The sequence below is a fragment of the Anomalospiza imberbis genome, chromosome 5 (assembly GCF_031753505.1).
Source record: "Anomalospiza imberbis isolate Cuckoo-Finch-1a 21T00152 chromosome 5, ASM3175350v1, whole genome shotgun sequence".
NCBI lineage: Eukaryota > Metazoa > Chordata > Aves > Passeriformes > Viduidae > Anomalospiza > Anomalospiza imberbis.
The window spans coordinates 47,887,827-47,910,807 of NC_089685.1; the positions used below are offsets into that span (position 1 = coordinate 47,887,827).

A 22,981-nucleotide genomic window follows, 5' to 3' on the forward strand; every position below is an offset into this window, starting at 1 on the left:
AATAACACCAGAGGTGAGCGGGTTTTTTTCCTTAATAAATATATTAAGAGAACTAGCATCTTCAGGAAATGCAATTGTGTCTAGATTAATTCCATATCCTTTAGGAGCAAATTTTTCTAAAATGCTGCCTACAGAGTGAACCTGACTGAATAATGCCTGCTGCTTTGAGGGACAAAAAAACTCCTTTTTGCTTCTGATCTTCAATAACCTTCCAGACACAAAGTCAGCAGCTCCAAAATGCTGACCACACTGAAGCCAAGTTCTCACCTCTGGGCACAAATCAAGTCAGTAATGACTCCAGACTACTCTTTCTCACAGCTGATGTATGAAGGATCCACAGGAAACAATATATTTCTAGAAGCAAGCAAAATCTCATAAACAAAGAGCAAAGGTTCAGAAGATCGGCTTGAACGAAGGAAAGTTATTTTCCTGTCCTCTGCTTACTCTACCAGCTCAGCTGAGCAGCACTTGACAGCCACTGACTCCTGCCTAGCAAAGAAACTCCTGGGTAGGACAATCCAAGGAAGGAGGTCAGCAGCCAGAGCTGCTCCCTGCTCTGCTGGCAGCAGGCTGCTGCACTGATGATGCAGCACAAAGTGGTAACTTCAGTGTCAACTGCTGCAAGGGCAAGAGCTAAAGCATTACATGGACACCTTCCAGATGCAGTTCTTCAGCTTGAGATGCTGCAAAAAAATCAACTGGCTGTAATATTCAAAAAAAATATGCAACTGAGTTGCATAAATAATATTAGCAAAGTACAATTTTGAACTCTTCATTGTAGTACATTGTTTATTTAACTACTGCATTTAATGTCTCTATTTCTGCTGGATTAGATACTTCACTAAAAACCAAATCTGCTTTGTGAACTGTGTAGAAAATACAGGTTGATGTTTTCTTACCCTCCCACTTTGCAGTCTCCTGTTCCCCCTTTCCACGCTCTTACGTATTTTGGATCTGCCCATAAGGATATTGGATTAAAGCTTCCACTTGCAAAGTAAGGGCCCACAGGGCTCAGAATGACATACAGCAGGGCTTTGGTTGGCTTCTTCACTCCAAGGGAAGGCTGAAAATGAAGAAATGTAAACAAACCAATAGTTACTTGTGTCCTTCAAACAAGAGGGGCTGCACCACCAGCTTTTGAAACACTGCTCTCAGTGGAACTGCAGCATGAGTGCTTTTACCAGGACAGTGGAAAGTGAATAAAAAATATTTATATAATTTTCCCCCATCTAAGCAACACAACAACCCTAATTTTATATATTCTCGCCATTCACTCACAGCCATTCCATTTATCTATATGTTATTCTAGTACTCTCCAATAGTTTCAAGTTCTTGAGAATTCAAAGACTAGCTTAACAAAGTGCTATACAATTATATTAATAGAATACAATATAATACAATATAATAGAATATAATACAATACAATATAGTACAATATAACGCAATATAACGCAATAACGCAATATAATATAATATAATATAACGCAATATAATATAATGTAACATAACGTAACATAACGTAACATAACGTAACATAACGTAACATTACTTAATAAACATAATATAATATAATATAATATAATATAATATAATATAAATCATACCAGAAGCCCACAAAGCCTTCTGGGGGAGGGAGTGGCAAGACACTCCTAGCAGTAACAACAGTGGAGAAACCATTTTCAGCTGCATTAAGTGAGAAGAACTGTCCAGCGCCACTTAGAACTGGCACTGTTAGAGTTGAGTGCTGGCTCTCTGAATGCCTGTGTGACAGCTAAAACTATTTGCCTGCTAAAAATAGCTCATACAACAGCACAGGAAATAGCCAACAATGTAAGAGTTTTTTCTCCCCCTCCTCTTAGAGATGGCTTCTCACACTCCAAATCACCATCAATACTGGAAGGTGGAGGTAAGAAGTCTGGTGTTGGCCAGAGTTCTCCAGGCGCTGAAAGGGTTCCTTTGATTTCTGTCTACCCTACTGCTTCAGAAAGACTTCTAACAGGATTAACTGAGATCTTGATATTTTTGCTGATGTGACCATTCAAAAGATTGGGGTGATTTCTGACTGGGGTGATTCATAAAAGACTAGCAGGACATGCGACCTGGAAACAACATGTGATAGTGGAAAGGCCACAAGTGTTGGCTATCCTGAAACAAAGCTCAGAGCAAAAGAACTTCCAAAAATAAAAACAGGGGTAAACACCCCAGTTTTAATATCAGTACCTTAAAGTCACTGAGTGGAGATTCTTTAATCTGAAAATCTGCAACTAGTTTAAAAGTATTAAATTAATGGAGTCCTAGAACCTATGTGAAATGTAAAGTGCTCACATATGGTAACTACTTAGGGATACTGCAGGAGTTAACTTACCTAGTTTGGAACCTACATTCTTTAGCTTCCTTGTCCTATGCTCTACCATTGTATGTTTCTCTTGCTACTGCTGAAAAGAAGAACCCTGAAGGATTTAATAAACTCTCTGTTTCTAATTCCCTTTATCAACATTATAGAATTGACTCACACATGAAACTCCAAGAGGACATATTAATACCTATTTGCTAAGGAGCCTCTTAGAAGGTCAGTTTTCAAGAATAATTGACAGAGGGACTAATCCTTAGCTCTGCTGAAAGTGTGTGTCTCTTCTGAGACATCTTAATTTACAGGGTAAAAATCTTCCAAAAACTCCTCACTAAGTTCAGGCATGACTGGAAATTACAAAATGTACACAGGAAGTTGTGCTTCATCATGCCCTCTCCGAATTATTAGGATTTTAATATTACCATGTCAGGTACAACTATCCCTTCAGCACAACCCCAATTAACAAATATTGCTCCACTCCCACTGTGAGTCGTGGGAGGAAACTCCATTTATTTTCCGTGCTCTGAACCAGTGTGCCCACTGAGTGGCAGTGTAGTCAACCTTAAATTCGTGCTGTGGACTCTGAAATAAAACCATAAAACCAATCTGCCCCCAAACTTCATCCTGTCACCTACTGACTGCTGAATATTTCCCTGTATGGATGGAGGACTTTGCCTCGTACCTAAATAAACAAAAAAAAAAAAAAAAAAAAAGGAAAAAAAAAAGAAAAAAAAAAAAAAAAAAGAGAGAGAGAGGGAAAAAAATATTGCACACCTCAGTTCCAACAAGGGTAGGACGGATATAGAGGCTGGCAGAGGTTGAGTATGGGACCCACTCCTGCTCCACTTCCACAAGCTTACGGATGCACTCCAACAGCTCGTTCTGGTCAAAAGACTGGCAAGGAACAGAACAGGAAAAAAGCACATGGAGAAATAAAGCTGGAAGGCTTTGTGGTCTTTACAGATCCACATGCTCCAGGGAACACTTCCTCAGGATATGCAACAGTGACACGCTGTAGAGGTTCACATCTTCCTTGGGTTCATTCCTTACAGCATTTAATAATATCCCATGGTCTTAGCTACTGTGCCTTTTTGTGCAGTATCCGGAGTGACCTCCTTTGCTCCAAAGTATCCTCCTGAGATGGTAAAAAGGAGCTACTGACCCCTCTTGCCTCCAAAGCATGTGGAGAACTCCCTGTGCAGCCAACTCAGCCGGGCATGCTGCAAGCTACAGCATCACCTCTTCTACAGAAGAGTGCTCTGGTTTACAACTCCAAGGGGCCAGAAAGTCTCCCAAAGTTCCCAAGTTCTTACAGCAAGCAAGTTAACAAGCCTAGGAGGAAGTTCACCGGCCAAGATACAATTGCTAAAAGCGGTGTTAAGTTACTGGCATGACCAAAACCAAAGGCACTCAAGAGGCTGAACAACTTAACTGAAGTGCAAAGAAGAAAAGGGAGACCATCAGCACCAGAGCAAATCAGACAGCAGTCTGCAGAATAGCACCCATCCCTCGGAAACACTCTGAGGCAGCAGAGAGACAACAATGAAAGCAAAACACTCACCATTCTGATTTTAAAACAAACACTTCAAGGGTTTCCTTCAATGAGTAACATCTGTTAACAAAGTTTTACCCCGCTACCAAAGACTTAAGAGTGTTTGATAAATGCTACTACTGAAAAGCTGTAGAGATTTGCACTCTGACAGTGAAATCCTGCTCTGAGGAGCCTGTTTCAAGGAGCACGAGCTGCCCTGGGTACGTACTGGCAGAGTTGTTCTCCGTGCTGATCGAGCCATCCTGTCCATGTTGAGGGCCGGGCGGAAGAGGCGGATTTTGCCATCCACTCCTCGGTACGCCTTCATCCCTTCGAACAGCTGCCGAGCCAGAGAAGGAGGGAGAGAGACCAAGTAGTAACTGAGACACGTTACCCTGCGATGATCCGCACAAATTTTGGAAAGAAAAGCTTCACCTTCCTGCTCGCAGCACTCAAACACGAAAATGCTAACTATGCTAACTAGTGAATCCTGGCAATACACTCCAGTGGGATAGATTTATCTGAAGTGCAGGCAGGTCATCTTTGTAATACCAACTTCAGAATTCCTCATTGTAATCTCTTTTTTTTTTTTTTCATAATTTGGTTACAGCAATTAAAATTTGTATCATGTGTTTGGCTTAACGATTCCCTCACATCCTGACTAATACCTGAGTTGAAACAGCATTTTCACTTCCATAAGGGATATATAGAATTGTATTATATATATGTTAATTATTTTTAGAGCTCTGTCCAAAACACACCTTTCTTAGGAAGCATAGAATAAGGCAATTGAGAGAATTCTTGTAAAGTTCTTGCTGTAGTTTTAGCAGGAGCTGGTTAGTTATTTCTCCCTTATATCCCCATGCTGTGGAGTGGGATTTAGCCTGCATGAGAGATGCAGCCTTACTCTAAAGATAAAATGCATGAAAATATTTTCTCTATATACTTTACAGGAAATTTAAACATAGTTATCCCATCAAACTGCAGGATCCAGACAACTGATGTTGGCAATCAGAAACCCTTATCCTATCAATGCCCTCCCAGCATCTCCTAATCACATCAAAAAACACACCCACCAAATATCCAGCTATTTTCAGTTACAGACTGGTGATTTCGGTTATACTTATAGACAGAAAACATATATATTATATAAGCTCATATTAATATATATGTATACACAACTCTTATTTAGATTAAGTATTAATGGCTTGTAGACAACAGGTCAGACTCTTAGAATTTTATCTTCCAAAGCATTTCTTTGTTCATTAAATTTCAGTCTAAGTTCTATGAATTTAACTGGATCACTGCTGTCAGCCTCCTCAGGCTTCTCCTCCTCTGATTGTTCCACAAAAAGTGGCTGGAACTTTATCCTATGTGGTTGGAAGTCTAGATATGCAGCTTTTTTATTTGGAAAAAATAATCCTGTATTTGTGCACAAGTAATTTTAACAGAGTATTTCAGGTTTCAAATTCTACGATACTTTTCCATAAGGATCAGTGAAATGCAATCTTTAGAAAACTTGCGTGCAGTTCCATGGCAGACCTAGGTCCTTCCACATGACAAATTTTAATTGGGTTGTAACTGGGCTGCAGAATCCCAGCAATTTTCCTCAGGCTGTGTGCCAATTATGTAGCAGAACCAGAATTAGAATCCAGAACTTTTTGCCTTCAAAACTTGTCTTAGTCCTATGGCAATACCAACCTTATTAAAAGCTTGGCACAATTTTGAAAAAATAAGTTATTGTTAGGGTAGACATGGTAACCATGAGGAAAAAAAAGAAGTCTTTAATAAAGGATAGCATAGGTGGTCCTCTGGCTGATACTTTGATATGATTTTTATTGGGCCAGTCACTAACTCATAGCACATGACTGGAATGTTGCTTTCTTATCACAGAACACACTTCCCCCCCCCCACCCTTCTCCCAAACACATTCACAGAACTTTTAATGAGAGGAAAAAGGGAGGAATGTCACTACTAAGAGTTGATCAATGGTTTGACAGAACTAAGAATCACATCATTACTGAAACACAAAGCCTTCTCAAGATGTTAAATATTTTTCTCCAAAAAGAAATGCTTTTAATCTTCCAGAGCTCAGTAAAACCTTTCACTCATTAAAAAAGGGAGACAGTGATGTGTTCCAGAAATGTTCAGCTTTAATGAAAGCAACTGCTGTGGTTGCTTGATGGTTGATTGCTACAGTGGTGTGAGAACAGTATTATCTGACATCTGTACATCACAGGAGCTGGATCGGGGGTTCAGCAGATCCAGATTACCACACTGCATCATGAAGGGCAAGGAGAAAGGGGAGGGAATGCCAAACTCATCACTTTCATTATACCCACTGTGTATTCATTGAGCCACAGCAATGACACCAGATTCTCCTCTGTCTGTCCTCTTGGCTAGAGGAAACGTGATGCAATAAGGGCAAAAGAATAAAAACAAAATGGAAAAAAAAAATAAGAGCATATTCATATTAGCAATTATTTCAGACCAGGCCAGAGGCCCAGCATTAAAGCAATATGCTACTAAGCGTGAAGTACAGATGTGGGACTCCAGCGTGGTTTCTTACTTCCTGGGCAGATCAAGAGCTGCAGTCTCAGCCACATGGGCCTGCTGTAATTTACACAGGACCTATGGAGGCTCAGTGACTAGATGAGGAAAGAATCAGTCAAAATAAAAATGGTGAAGGCAGGAGCTCAGGGACAACTGGCAGGGAAAGCTTCCCTTGCACCAGTGGTTAAAATACACCAAAAAAAAAAAAATTGAAAGGAAAAATACAAGAAATAATAAAAGCAGCACAAGCAACTCCACACAGTTCAGTGGAGACACTCCCACCTACCCAGAAGTGGGAGAAGCGGGCTTCCATTTCAGGTTCTGTGCCCTGCTGGGGTTCCCACACAGGTGTGAGTACAGGCAAGCTGCTCTGCAGGCACCAAAGGCAGCTGTAGGCAGCAATCAGCTAAGCATGGAAACTTTAACCACGCTGGTTTCCAACTTAACATTCCACTTCCCAAGGTTCCTCACTGTCTGTTCACTCCTTAAACACACCTGTATACACTGAGTGCATCAGATCTAGCTCTGAGCTCGAGGGACTGGTTCAGAGTTTCAAACAAGCACCTGCCTAGTCTGTCCTGCAATGCAAGCTACCAACCTTAAAACCAGCTTCAAGTAACTTTTGCAAAGTGCATGCTCAGCCCCCAAATTAAAGCTACTCTGAGAAGCTCACCGTCTTACACACATCAGAGACAGTAACTGGACCAACTCACTGTCAGTGAACAAGAATGGTTTTTAAAATAAGTTTATCACCACTCAAGAAAGAGCTCGTCGTCCCTAGGCTAGGACTTTAAGTGTGCTGGCATCCCCAGACTACAGCTGCATCTGTGTTACACATAACCCTATTGTAAATAATGCAATTATTCTGGAAGAACACCAGTTAACAAAACAAAATGTAACTCAATACTAATAAACTGAAGGCAGTAATACTCCTTGTATTGCAAAGCTGTGGCTTCCAGAGCAAATAAAACAAAATAGTGGTTTCCAAATCAATTTAATACTCACTTCAATAGCATAATGCAGGGCCGAGGAGGCTGGATGTAACGAGAGGTTCTCTAGTGGCTTAATATAGGGTTTCTCCCATCCTGAAGCCAAGGACCATTCAATTGTCAGCATATTATCAGTGAACACAGTTCCAAACACCAAACCAGTGGGGTCTGGTTTTTCCTTGAACGTCGTAGCTGGGGTGATAATCAAGTCGGAAGCCTGAAGGAACACGGAGACAAAAATGAAGTGTATCAAAATAATGAAGTCAGACTGATTTAAAATTATTCTGCATCAGTGAACAAAGATAAGCCTTAATAATTTCTCTGTAGGGATATTTAATGACATGATGGTTAAAGGCAACTAACCTCTAAGTAGCTAGCAAAATATTCATAAAGTGCACACAAACATATACACAGTGCTGTTATACAAGAAATAGCATATTTTGAAATTCTGTTTAAGAATTAAGTTAAAGAAGCAGTACAGGGTACAAAACCAGAAAATTAGCATACGAAATCTCTTGGACACTTAGGTTAGCACCCCTGTACAAGTTCCAGAAACACCCAATTGCTGTACCTCAGAATATAAGCTGATCATCAAAAATTAATCACCACCACAACTAAGTAGATGTCACACTGATTTTCCTTTAATACATAAAACCAATGTGAGAGATCAGAGCCAGCAGTCAGCAAGTAACTTATGCCACAATAACTTGCTCATTCAAATGCTTATTATCCTAGAAAGATCCCATTAGCAAAGGAGGCTAAATGCTTCCCTGCACCAGGGAATGTAGAGACTCTCTTATAAGCCACGACTAGCTGCAGACATGTGCCACAGGGTTTTGTATTGGTTTTGGCTGGGATAGAATTAATTTTCTTCATGATACCTCCTGTGATGTGAATCATCCTAAAGAACAGCAGGGAAATAAGGAATGCATTTCTCTGGCACTTCACTCCCCTTTTATTCACAGGTAGGGGCTGAACAACCAGAGAGGGCTACAAAGCAGGCAGAGCCTTGATTGACCCTCTCTTTCTTTTCCTATGCTTCCTTCTGAGCATTTAAACTGTGCTGCTCAGAGGCAAGGGAGAGTTCAAAGAATCATATTCAAAGTTCCATTTTCCTTCCTAACAGAACTCAGAAAGCACTGTCCCTTACTGCAGACCCCCAGGTGAAATCCTGCTCCTCTGCATTGGGTGCATATGGAATAGACTGGAACAGAGGTAGTCCAGAATACTGACCAAATTATTTGCAAAATTATTATTTGATCTAAAAAGGTATTTCTGCAAGAGATCTCAGTGTCTTGGACTTCTCACCCCCTGCACACATTTTGCAAAGTGAGTCAAAATCAGTCCCAAGCTTTTGAAAAAGCGTACCCCATCTCTGTTAGGAAAATAACCTAATTTTCAAGATCTCTTTAATGAACAAAGACCTGTTTCTTATTAATTAGTTGTTTTGGTTTAGGTTTGGTTGTGTTTTATTTTTTTGCTTAATGGCTTAGATGTGAAATTAACTTAGAGCAGGAGCACATGAATAGCTAAAAGCTTGTTTCAACTATCTCCAATTATAAGGCTTGTCTAGATATTACAGTGCATTAGTCTGGTTGAATTAATACATTATCTGATGAAACAACAATTACTCTTCTTAACTCTTCCCTTTATTCTTCGGATAGTGAATGCTCCAAAGGGATAAGCACCACCTAATGATGTCCTGAAACTAATTTTACCTGGCAACCTCTAAGCACTCTTATCAAGCTTTAGGAAAGAAAGGTATCACAGAGGATGCGGATCAGAATAAAAACCACATTATCATATGAAGCCTCTTCTTAGAACTCCCATCAGTGTGCTGATTCCTGCTTTTATGACTCCCTTTGCTGCCTCCCCAGTAGTGGTAGCACAACTACTTGAAAAGCATCACTTCAAAACAGTTTGTTAAGTTTGCTGGGGTTAACAAATAGTTTTTATTGAAAGATGGGAAAGTTTTAGCCTCTTCTTAAAATCCACAAGCAGTGTAGAGAGAGCAGCAAGCTGAACAAGTGAAGAAACACACCCGCTGCATTTCAGTTTGAGTCCCTTGAAGGCAGAAAACCTCGACAGGTAGGAAACACTGATGCTTATCCAGAAAAGAAGCAGACAATTCCCAGACCACAAAGCTTCCTGGAACTACACAGTCTGACCAGGGATTCCATTTGCTCTCACCTCCCTCAGAATTTGGGCAAACCAGCTTTCCTTCAGACACTGTGCCAACACCTGAGTCAACAGTGCCAGGTACAGCACTTGACCCATAACAATTCCTTCAAACAACAATAGGAACAGCCTGGCTAAGCCCTTAGAGACAGGCTAAACTGCACAGACCAGTAGGGCAACAATCATTCAACAGGCAAAAAGGTAATTTTTCTCACTGTCTGGAGATCCACTTTTTTTGGCCATTCCTTTCTCCTTTCTTAGGACTCTATTCCTTTACCCATGATGTCTTTTTCTCTGTTGTGTTTTTTTTTTTTTTTTTTACCAAGCAGTGCAAATTAGCAGTGTGCAACAGCACCCAAATCTTTCAGAATCTAAATGCTTTTTATGTCAAGACGGCATCAAATGCTACAATTCATTTGTTTGGTTTTTTTCTTCCATGGAGGATAACACATTGGGAGGAGGTTTTGGAGGATCATCCCTGGAGTACTCCCTCCCAGTGGGGGCTCTGCCTCTTCTGGGTCCCTGAGAAGTAGGACACCCTACACAACATCTCACCTGGCTCACAAACCCTTTGGGTTTCACTGTTCAAGCAGCACCAGGAGGGAAATGAAACACTCAGAAGAACCCACAAAAGGCCAGGTGACAAATGCCAGGGTCTTATTAATTATCAAAGCCTCTTATGTTAATATCACTCTTTAAAAGATTATCACAGTGCTACCCTGCTATCACCTATGACCTTTACAAACAGCAATTTACTTTCTTCCTTTGCCAACATTCCCCAAGCCCCAAAAGCAGCATGTTAAGGATGCATTAGGGATTGACATTAGCACTCATATCTCCACTGTTTGTACTGCCAACATAAAGGGGAATTTTCAGCTAGGCTTGTGCTTTGTTTGCTTTGTTTATCCAACATGCTCTCAAGCACCTCCTGATGCTGTTGCCTAATAAAACCATTAAACTGGAAGGAAAACTGGTAAATGCTGAACAAAAAGGATATGGGAGATTTAAAAAAAGAAGTGGATGTGGCACATGATCTGAATGCAGCTATTTGGCACCTGTTCTCTAAAGTAAAATTACACAGTCCCAAGCCTGCAAAGTCTCCAAATCACAGCAGAAAGGGATGTAGAAGATGTCCCTCCAACATCCCAGCCCAGGACACTGGTAAGGAACAGGAAATATCAGATTGCCCTGCCTGTGGTAGGCAAAGGGAAACCTGTTGCATAATGTTGATTTTGGGAACAGTTGCATACAGTTGATTTTCAGGGCTTATCTGGCAACATTAAAACTACAAAGGGTCGCTGGGCCAAAGAGACCCCTTTTGAGAATGCCCTCAGCTGAAAAGTGCCTGTTAATTCCAATGCAGTTTCTTCCAGGGCAAAGCTTTACCCAGCCCCAGTGAAGAAGACTTATTGTGACCTCATGAAACTAAAATTCATCATTTGATCAAAACAGATCATCTCAGTTATGAGCTGGGTCAATTTAAAGGTGACATGCTGGTCCATGTCAATTCTAATCAAGGCTGTGACAAGCCATCCTGGTGCCTGGCCGAGATGTCACCTTAATGCTTGTTCCACCCAATCTTTGCAAAAGCTTTAAGTGGATTTGGAGCTGACAGCAACCCCTGGCCAGAGCTGTTACTCTCCTTGCTGCATTCCCACCTTTCTTACCCTAGACAGCCGTCTCAGGTAGGCGCAGATGGCAAGTGCAGATTTTGTCCTACGCTTCCTAGCAAGTCTTGTCAATGCCTTCCCAAATGATCCTTGGCTGCAGTTATTTGCATTGCACTGTGCACTGAAAATCCTAGACCATAAGCTGCACCAGGTCTAACTCATTTGACACTCCCAAACTTTTCTAAGCACTGTGCTAGGCCAGGCTTTTGTATCACTTAATTGAGTAAAAAAAGACCTGGCTGCCCCAGCTGTAAAATAACCCACAGGTCACCTAAAAACAGCAGCAAGTTTCAGCAGAGATCCTGAAAACATTAACATGCACCCAAGTGAGACCGACTGTAATCTCCTCTGATGAAATAAGTAACCTCCCTGACCTCCAGTCTAGGCGATTAATTCAAGATCACACGCAACTGCAATATTTTTTTATCTTATGTTGAATTTGTAAGCATATCCTAGGAAAGATCAGGGCCTTCTTATGCAATAACAAACACCGAAGCACAGGCAAAATCAAGTAACTTGTTTTGCCCTTGCACTTGTGAACAGCAATGGAACAAATCCTAAGAAAGAGACAGATTACAAAGAGCATAAGGAATTACTCTGATGGGGAAATGTAACAAAGCATAGCTGAGGAGAGCTGGAGAGAATGAGTTTGGGTTTTTACAGAATGGTTCTGATCAGGCTCCAGGGAGGAGAATTTCCTGCCCTTCAGTCCTTATGGCTGTGGCACCCTCACCTTTTCCAGCACTCAGCTTTCCAGCCACTCTTCCCCACACCTGGGGCACTGCCTGGGGTTGTTGAGAGTTGTGGCTCAGAGCCTGACAGGGCAGGGGTGGGAACCAAGCTTGTGCAGGTGTTCATGTCACTGGTATCAGGAATGCTCATGGGACATTGAATGGATCTTGGTTTTCAACATGCTCAGGGGGTGACAGGACCAAACCTCATGGGCTAAGACAGCTTAATATCTGGGTGATATGGTTAGGGGTTGCAGTGATAGCGTTGGATTGACAGTTGGATTTGATGATCTTCAAGTCTCTTCCAACCTTGATGATTCCATGAATAAAGGAAACAAAACAAAACTAAACCAGGGATGCAGAAGACCACAATGGCTCACTACCAGCCAACTGATGCCTGACCAGTGCAGGAGGAGCAGGAGCTTGCAGCTGTGTTGCTGAGCAGACACAAGGAGTGGACTATCCCCAGCAGGGCCAGCTGTCCTGGCTGTGTCCCCTTCCCAGCATCCTGCATCCCCCAGCCTGCTCACTGGTGCCAGGGTGAGGAGCAGAAAAGGCCTTGGCACTGTGCACTCACAGCCCAGCTGTGGCTCAAACACTGTTCTGGTCACAAATTCAAAACAGGGCACCACGCAAAGTTAACTTGATTGCTGGGTTGAGAGAAACGAAGGTTTTGCTCTAAGGCTATGGGAGGAATCCCCTTAGTTATGGTGAGCAAAAACTCACCCTCACTGCCCCCTGGGAGTTCATATGTTAGTGATTACTGGAACGTTCTTTGTTCCTCCTGTTGTTACTGGTTTGTATTTGCCACATTGATTTTAATATTCCTAACCCCAGTTTATGATTGGTACCCTGTCCTCAGACTCCACCCCTAACCCATCCTATATATATAAATATATATATATATATATCTCACTGATCCTACCCTGACCCTTGCCCTTTTAGTGCGCCCCATACCCTGTTCCCTGTCTCTACTGTTTGCTGCTTTCACTATTAAAACTATATTTTATTTTCAGGTCACTAAATCGTGCCCATCTCTTTATTTAACTGCCACGTGGACTTTCTCTGACTAGTCCTGAGGTGACACCCAGCCATACCATCCGGGCCAGGGGTGCCAGACTTGATCCCATCCCAAACCAATCCACATGCTCTGTGTGCTGGTGCCCTCAGGAGACACCAGGCACAAGCACAGCGCCAGCCTAGGGATGCCCTGGCAGGCCTGGCCACATTCTGTCCCAAAACCTGCCCTCAGCTTCATGGGAAGCTGGAACAGGGCAGACACAAGAGCACGGCCTGCCTGGACCTGCCTGATGCTGGGGCAGCTGGGGACCAGCACGGTCCCCTCCCTCCCCGGCAGCCCCCACCATGGGAGTCACCAAGCAGCCAGGCAGTTCGAGGAGATGCAGATCCGCTGCCATGCTGCAATGTGCCTCTGCCCAGGGAGGAGCAGTGAGTGGCAAAGCAGCAATCCAGTGCTCTGCATGGGGGCTCCATCTCCCCGCGGGGGCTTCTGGAGGAAGGACTAACAACTGCCAGGCCATCACTTGTTGTCCTTTGTCACTTTGTCCTCAAAAACAGCAACTCGTCTGCCGCCCCATCTGGGAACTGCTGCTGTGCCTCTTCTTGCAGACTCCACTGACAATTCAGAGCTTGTCAGCCCCAGCACCTCCAGCCAGCAACACCCAGGGCATCCCACGGTGCCCCAAGTCAGCAACCTTTCCTGTCACCCTGGGACAGAAAGGCAACAGTGTGCACAAAACTCACACCGAAAACGCCACAGGTCCCCCAGATGTGTGCCAACTCACACTGCCGAGGGCAGCACCCCTGCCCTGCCAGCGCCAGGGCTGTCCCGTAACTCAGCAGCCTCTCCCCAGCCCGAGCCCCACAGGATCCAGCCCTGCTCAGGACACCAACAGCACTCACAAACACCACGCAGCCCAACGTGGCTCTCCCACAGCTCCGCGGCAGTCAAGAGGACAAGCGCTGCCAGCCTGGGCCAATTCAGAACAATGGTGGCTGAGAAAGCCCCACGGGCAGCCAAAATGCACCACAGGACCAGGCACTGCCAGCACCCTGACCCACCACAAAGCCATTCTGTTCATCAGCTCTGGGAGATCCCACATTCATTTCCCAGCTTCTTTTACACCATCTTCTTTGGAAAAGACTGCCAGTTCCTGGGGCACAGACCATCACTTTCTGTACACAGCCAAGCCCTGTATGGCTCTGATCACAGTATTAAAGTCTGCAGTAGAAATAATACAAACACAGAATTCTATCAACTCCAAACAAGAGTAAGAGAGTAAAATACATTCTTAGAAATCTATTAGCAGCTTGTAAGTATAAAGCAACATTTATGTAAGCTATCCTATAATCCCATTACCATCAATAGTATTTTAAATTTACAACAGAGCCTGAGGCTTGAGAATGGAAAGTGTGCCAAGATGTAACAATAAGATTTGAGGAGGGGGAAAAGCCTTATTTTTACTACTACTACTATCACCAAAAAAAAAAAAAAAAAAAAAAATCAATCTTCTGCAATCCCAGGGTAAATATCAAAAATAACAGGTATCTTTCAACATAAAGCTTCCTTGAAATTTCATCTGAGAATATGTTAGCACATGTAATTGGACTGAGTCCTGGAATCATTGCATCAGGCTGGCTGTAGGTTGGGTAATAAACCACAAAACAAATGACAAAGCAAAAGACAGTCAAGGCTCTGAATCAGCTATGAGACAGTCATGGAAACAGCAGAAAATATGGCTGGAAGGACTGTGTCCAGTCCATCCTCTGCAAGGCCTCTAACCCAAACTATTCATAACAGATACTTCTCAAATATTTGTCTCACCAAAGAATGAAATTCTGCTACGCTCTGCAAGAAAAGGAGGGCAGCATGACCTAAAGGAGCCATGCTGGCTCCTTCAACCTTTCCCCTGATCTGACAGAGGCTCCAGCTCTGACGCAGGAATGTTTGATCTGCAGCAGTAGGTAGGGAAGCAAACCTGTTCTGACAAGAAAACAGGAAAGTGGTTGGAATTGACATAAATTTCTTGCCTAAAGGAATGAAAAGGGCACCCAGGACAGCAGCACAGCTGAAAATATATTCTAAAGCTCTCAAAATGCAACAGAAAGAAAATAAAGATGTTGGAAAGCTACAGCCAGGCTAGATGACAGAGAAAGCATAAAAGAAACTTCTTTTGCCCTAAAAACGTTTGCTAGTTCAACAGCACTAGCAAAATTTTAAAGAGTTTTTCCATGTTGCTGAAATGCTGCCTGCATAACTTGCCACTGATTTGATCCAGAGACCATTTAAGTTAATCAAGACCCTTTCTTCCAGCTTTGTGGGAATCTGGATTGTAAGGCAAGCAAAACTACTTGAATCTGTACAGTCTCATCCCTTTCTTCTGCTTCAGGAAAATTACATGGCTTTATAATTGTTAGGTTTGGGGCTTTTTTCCTCCATTATTCATTAGTCTCTTCTCCACTGATAAATCTCAAAAGACATGTTTTTAAGGTTAAGAAAGATGCTGGAATGGGGCTCCTACAGACCCTAAGGAAACCTTAAGAAACAAATCTACTTGATTTTAGAGGGGTCTACCTCCTCTACTCCAGCTACTTATATTTTCAGATCTACAAAAATAGTCATTTAGTATCTCTCCTATCAAAAATTCTCTAAAACATTTCAAGTATGATTCTCTCAATGTAATTCAAACCACAAAGACATTGATGAGACTATTAAATATTGCAATAAAACCAGACACACTTGCTGTATTTTGGTCCCAAGAATCACTTCTGTTTGGTAACAGCTGTTCCAATCACCTAAGTGGGGTGATCAGGAAGTGTGAGCAGGCTTAAATGCAGCCATTTGCACTGGTGTGAAAAACACACTGCTGTAAGCTCTCTATTACTTTGGGCAAGTCAACTCTAAAAACCCTCTTTGGTCATGCAACTACCCCTCTGCAATGTACACACACCTGGGATTCAGATTAGAAAGAAGCAGTTCCATTTAGGAAAACACAGACTGCAATTCCATAATAGCAGAAAAGTCCTCTCATATGTTTGTAAGCAAACATTAAAACAGAAAACAGAAAAAAACAGAAAAACCCAGAACAAACAGAACTAGGACCATTTTTCACCAATGACAGACATTAGCTAGTTACCTAATTCATGTGATTCAGTATTAACACAAACTGCTTCTTCTCAAAGATCTGACAGCTTGGTTAATTCCTGATGCTGTGCTGCTCCTTGCCTCCCAACCACTGTATTTCTGCGTAGTAGCATAAACACAATGTTCCATTTTTAGAAAGAGTTTGCCTGGGAGAAGGTTTGAGTCTAACACAAGCTGAGGGCTCACACTGGCCTGTGACACAAGACTGAAATAGAGAGGTCTCTGGCATTTCACCAATAACACATCTTTGCACAGAGATTCAACACACTACTGTCCCCTGGTTTGGAAAATATAATTTGTGTTTCACATGAAGCAATTGGAAAGAAAAAAAAAAAAAAAAAGATTTTTTTTGCATCTAACCTTCTCTGAAAGAAGTAGCCATGCTGAATGAAGAAATTAACTGCAAACCTAAATTTCAGACAAACATGTTGGAAGTATTTTGCCTAAGTAGCCTGGCCAGTCACAAACATGTTGTGTGGAATAGCCAAGAATAGAATCGTAATCTTCTATGTTGAAGTTCTGAGAAGCTTAAATCTTCTTACACTGATTTTAATAAGCTTGCAGACATGCAGAGAAGTGGATTCATGGAATGCAGGCATTCAAAACCTTTAGGAAATATAAAATGCTTTCATGGTACAGTCTCTATATTGTACAAAGGTTATGGGAACCATTTAAAACATTCAGTTAACCACATCTGATTCTTTCTCAGATTCCATCTCCCTTTCACACTGGCAGACAGAAGGTAAACTCAGATATTGCCATGAAATTCAGCGTCTGATCTGCCAATGAAATTGCCACAGTTTGCCATTTCATTCCACGCAGTACTTTCTTAGAAACAGGGACTAAATATGGGATTAACAGAAACCTCTTCCAACTCTCTTAGCTGTTAATTCATGGAAAGTTGGGCTATCCTTTCAAAAGCAAGCAGGAAGGCCAAGAGGATCCTATGGAAAAAAACCAATCCAACTTAATTCTTTTCCTAAACTGTAGCTTCTATTCAAGTGTGTTCAGCAAAGAAAACATTTACTATCAAAACTGGGGAAATGACATCACAATGACATTAAAATTTAAGAAATCTTGAAAATAGGTATGAACACTATGAATTGTTTAAGTTTTGGAGTCAGTTTATAAGTTTACTTTGATCGCTGACTGGTGCTAAGCCTTGCATTTTAAAAGCAATTCTTTACCTTGGGAAAAACAAATCCAGAAAATGATAAAATCTAAATGCAATCTCCAAAATTCCAGTACAATTTTTGTGCTTTTACAGACACATCCTATTGAAAAAAGTGATAAAGCATCACTTTCCTGTGCTATAAATCAACTCAGCCAAACTGCCCCTGGCTGTTTTTTTAGCAGTTTCCTTTTATCTTGGCTAAAAGCTCCTGTTACTTGCCGAAGACAATTAGCTTTATTTGCAAATCCTTCAGCTCCAGATAAGGGGACAATCAGTTCCTATAGTACAGCTTAGAAAACCCATTTGCTAAAAGCCTGCAACTATTTGAAGAACATTACCAACTTGAAGAGAAACACAGAACCACTTGCCATCAAGCTGAAACTGAAAGGAGCTGCCATGGACCACAAATTCTTTCCTAATAAGTGGAATGAGAGCAGCAGATATGTGTCAGTCTGGTGCACCTATTAACAGTAATACTCAGGAGGGTTTGTGCCATGCCCAAGTGGATGCAAACATCACAGAAACCACTCAGCACTCTTTATCCTGGAGCTGGTAAAGATGAGGGAATTGATTTGATTGTAAATCACCTGAAATAATTCTGCAGCCTATACATACCTGCTAGGATGCATAACCAGGTGATATGAAAGTACAGTGATTTAACAGTATTATTACTCACCAATCTTTCTAAATTCAACACATCACAAAAAACAAATAGTTTTGTTACCACTGACAATAGCATGAAGCAAACAGATTCTGCTGAAATAAAAATAAAATCAGAATAACCTTTTCTAAGGCAGTGCCCAGCCCACACATGCTAAATGTTGTTATGACAGTAACAGACCTGGCCTCTAGCTTGGCATTCCTGATCTAACAGTGGCCATAGCTATGTACTTCCACGGAGGTGATACAGAGATGAGCTACCAAATGGTAACTGACGGGGCTTTAGCTGAAGAGGTTCAGACTGGACACAGGAAAACAGGAATTCTTTAGGAGAGCAGCCCAGCACGGCATTCAGCAGAGCCACAGAGGGCTTGCTCCAGGGCTGATGAGAGCCCCAGTTCCAAAGCATTTGGATATCCTTACTATGTCCTGTTACACACATATCCACTGGGTTGTTTCTCTTTTACTGCTTCAAGACAGTTTCAATAAGAGCAGATTTTCTCTACACACATTCTGGGGAACTACTGCTCATCACAGCATCAAGATGTCATTAAATTTCTATAATAAGTCTTCCCCCATACAATTTAATTTAAAGGAAATGTTCTATCTCATCAAGCAAAATTTAAAATGGAGTCTAATATAGAATTTAAAATGGCAATGCAGGGTATTTTTTTAATATCCCCACCTAACACTCAAAACCCCTGAAGAATCAACAGCTGCAATATGATAAAAAGCCTGAGTGCACATATGCTTTGGCAGGTAAATGATTTACTGATGTCAGTAGAAAATGACAAATTGAGGACAAGCTGGGGAGGAAATAACATATTTGAAAATATATAAATCATGTAAATTGCTTTATATTTATTAGCCTTGTAGGTAATATGTAGGTAATTGCCATATTACCTACCTTGTAGGTAATATGGCAACTATAACTGCGTCTATTTCCTCATTCCAAAAATACTTGAGTGTTCCCTTGATCTATATGCTCTGAGCATGTCAGTAACTTTACCTACTGTTCCTGTAAAATGAAAATAGAGGAAAACTGCTCAATACTTCCTAAACTCTTCCAGAAGTGGAACTTTAACCCTGTCACACTAATGTGCTAATGTGATAAAGTCAATTAGTTTAGACTTTAAGATGATGTTTCAAAAATTAGACTATTCAGTATTTTATATACTTTGGTCTTTTCAATTGATGGGAAACAAGAAAGTTAGGTAAAAAATAATTTTCTTCTTTCATTAAAAAAAAAAATAAAACAGGACCAGAGCACTGTTTGCTGACAGTTTTGTCAGCAAACTTCTCACATACCATATAGTTTTCTAAAATAAAGTTTGAAACCATCTATTTTCTCAAAATGGATTGTTTTTTCTCCAAATTCCCAGAGTAAGGAATCCTATATCCCACTGTATTTACCACAAATCACAGGCCCACTTAGTATAAAAATGGTTATGGCTCTCAGTAATGTAAAATTTTCACTGGCAATCTCTCAATTTGAACCATGAATGGATATTTGAGCCTGCACTGGAAAAAGAATTTCAATTTCTTCTCGTGTAAAATACACTATAGCTTTGGAAAAATTGTCAGATATTTTGGTTGAGGCTTTTTTGTGGGGGGAGGGGGGTTTATATAGGTAGAGTGGAAATTACCTTTATGTTCAGATTTGTACAATTCTTAGCACAGTGTCACCTAATTCACAGCCTGGGCTTAAAAACGTTACAGCAATGCAAGAAACAGATAACAAGCCATACATCACTATGGAAAATTCAGTATATCCAGCACTTCACCTGGCTAGAGTTGAGATAGCCTGGAACTGGAAGCCATGCAGGCATATCAGCAGAACGCTGCACTGTGTCTAGCAAGCCCAAGATCCCCACAGGGATCACCAGCTGCAGCACAGCCCTGCACCAGCCTGCCCATGCAGCTGCCAGGTGCTCACATCCCACTGGCTCAGAGCCTGGAAAGTCGGGTCTGCCTGCAGAAAACTCCCTGGGAGCACCCACAGATATTCAGAGCAGCACCAGCATAGAAGCCCCAGTTAAACATTTCTTGTTCTTCACATGAGCAACTCAATCCAGGTCCACTTGTAAGCTACAGCTACTCCATTCTGCTTCTGTGTAGCAAACCAGCCAGTATTCCCTAGAAATTCCCTAGAAAGTCTGCACCACTCTGGCTGTTAAAAAGTAGAACAAAAGAACTGAACTTTGCACCATTACTATGCCAATTTTTCCAGAGCTTGAGATCACTGAAACTCAGAGGAGTAGGTCATACCTTTTTGAAGTGCTCCATTTATCATCTCAAAGGGAAAACAAAGACAAATTCCAAGACAAAAGGCTACATTAAATCATCTTTTGGGATATGAGAAAAATAAAAGGCATCACAGACGCCTTTAGTTTCTTAACATCAAGTGCTAGGAATTCCAAGTCAGAATTCACACATTAAAAGAAAGCAAATCAGAGTTACATATGGAAACAGACTGCTACATTCTCCAAACAATATTCATTCTGTCTTGTGACAGCACGATAAGCAGAATGAATGCATTAAAGGAACTACCAGATTTTTAGTCATAAAAATTAACTGCCTTAGACATAACTGTGTGCTGTTTCATGGTATTATTGGATGTAAGTATAAGAACAAAACCAGACCCGTGCATTCTTGATCCAACTTCCCAAAAAAACATTCAATGGCACAAAGGATGACTTTACTCTCCACTGCTGGTGTAATATCCCCCTCACAGAGATCCAGTGCTGGCTACAGACAAAAACTACAACGTAGGTGTGGTCACAAATCACCATCTGCTATTTAAATAAATATATTTATAAGTGCATCCAACAGTTGAGGGAGGGAAGAAGATTTCAGTCACATGGAAGGAGCTTGGTAGATAAATCCTGGAGATCTGGCACTTCCTACAATACAGGAAACTGCAGCATAATCACTATTTCCTTCAATGTTTCTTAGCTGTTCCAAGATCACTGCTCACAAGGCAACTCTAAATGTCATACATTAAATGCCTTGCAAGCCACAGACCTGCCAGGATGAGATTTTTAACTGCAGAATTGAGTCAAATTAAGGTAGCTCAGCGGCAGTCAGGATGAAGGAAATGCCAATTCTGACCTGTTGCTTTTAAAGAAGTCCATGAGAACAGAGAATAGCTAGCAGTTAGAGGGGCTCACTGCCTGCCAGAAATTGTAATAACATTCATGCCTTCCCTCCCAGTGTACAGGGACTTTCTGACTCCACCTTTCAAAGCCAGGCAGAAACTGCAGCAGAACTCAGAGCAGCTCACCCCACCTAAAAAGCACAGCACTGCATTCTAAACAGAAATGCCCTCAGAGAGTTAATCTGGCATTCAAATGTTGGGCAGGACCAACAGTAAATAATATGTTTTATGTAAGCTTTAACCAAAACCATACCCTGTTTTCTGCACTCCCACAATCTTGGATTGCTTAGGTCACTGACACAAAATTGCAGCTTTCCTCAGCACAGTCAGCCCCATGGGTCAACTTGATTCCTTTGAAATATTATTAGCTATAGTTTCTGAAACTGTAACCCCATAACTGTCTTCCACAAAAATGTTTGAGAAGCGCCCTAGAATGAATCCAGGCCTTTTAATTTTCATTTTTTGTTACTGGTTTTGTCTCCATTTATGAAGTCTTTCCTTCTTAATTTTACTGTGAAGTTACAGAGGCTGAAAAATAATTATTATAATGCATGATACTAGAACCAGGACCTATATTCTCACCTTAACTTTCATACACACACTTTCCACAGTACAATATTTTCTAGAAATCTCTAGATTTCTAGAAAATCTCAGCTCACCCTCAGAAACAGAGCCATAAGGCAGGAATCAAGTCTTACAAATTAGACTTCAGCCTGAGCCAGCTGCTTTCTCCTAGCATTATTCCCTTCATGACCATCTGTCCCACCTGCTAATGTATTTTCCCCTTCACCCAGCCTCTCCACTACAATGATTTGCCATTCTGGCTGACACACAAATATCAATGGAAAGGAACCTGGACTAAATCCAGGTTTGTGCCACTCGGTATTTGGAGTTTTGGTAAGGCACCTGCTTGACTGCTGGTACAATTAAATCTGCCTTAAGCCTGTTTCAGTTTATGCCAAGTTCACCTGTGACCCAAACACAAGAGTTTGTTGTCACTCTGCCTTCCTTCTGGACTGCCTCAATGAGTGAAAGACACAGTTCAGTTTGGTTACACAAGGGTCTCCTCTTGTACAGCAATTCTTGTTTGCAAATACCCCAGCACACTCTGCTGAATGAATCTACTGAGATCACCCAACTGCTTGTTGAAGGTGAATCCACAAACAACTCTTGCACTCCAGACTTGTGATTTCTTGTGGTTTCAAAACTGGCTGCATGCCTGGTTTTGTCAGCATTTTTCAAATCAGATCTTCTGGCAGAAAAGTCATCCTGAATTTTCCTCCTTGGGCAGAACTACCAGAAGAAAAGAGGAAGAGAAGAACTGGGAATGGCTGAGAATGAGGAAATAGAAATTAAATGGCATGTTGCTACACGGTGAAATTCTGTAGTCATGGACTCTCAAGAATCCTTGCTGTTTTCAATGAGACCAACATCAGAATAAACCTTTTCAAAGAGTCCAATATATTTACTGCAGCATTCATTTATGGTATCTGTTTAAAGCCTGACAACTGAAGGGGAAATAATTACTTAAGCATAGTTCAGAAGACTGCACAGCTGTGGCACTGCCCAAAAAAGTCAGGAAGAACACAACACTTACAAAGCATATCATTCTAATTGCATCTCATGTACTGCTGACAACAGTCAGAAATAACAGGAACGGAACTGCTGAAAAAACATGAGTTTTTCTGAGTACTACTTTCATATTTCTGCAAAATACAGATAAGGCTTATTTAAAGACTGTAAATCAGAGAATGAGAGAGAAAAAGAATTACAGATGTGCGACATAAAGAATAAAGGCAAAAGATGTATAAAAGGCAGGAAAA

At 41.4% G+C, this 22,981-nt stretch overlaps 1 protein-coding gene across 1 annotated transcript in view; it reads right to left on the reverse strand.

Annotated features, from left to right (window-relative positions):
• Positions 1 to 22,981, reverse strand: part of BCAT1 (branched chain amino acid transaminase 1) — a 53,902-nt gene that overhangs the window by 14,335 nt on the left and 16,586 nt on the right. The window contains exons 3-6 of the mRNA XM_068190467.1: positions 7,440 to 7,640; positions 4,111 to 4,221; positions 3,125 to 3,244; positions 900 to 1,063 (exon numbers count right to left, since the gene is read on the reverse strand). Coding sequence (XP_068046568.1) covers positions 900 to 1,063; positions 3,125 to 3,244; positions 4,111 to 4,221; positions 7,440 to 7,640 — 596 coding nt within the window. The remainder of the gene's footprint in view (positions 1 to 899; positions 1,064 to 3,124; positions 3,245 to 4,110; positions 4,222 to 7,439; positions 7,641 to 22,981) is intronic.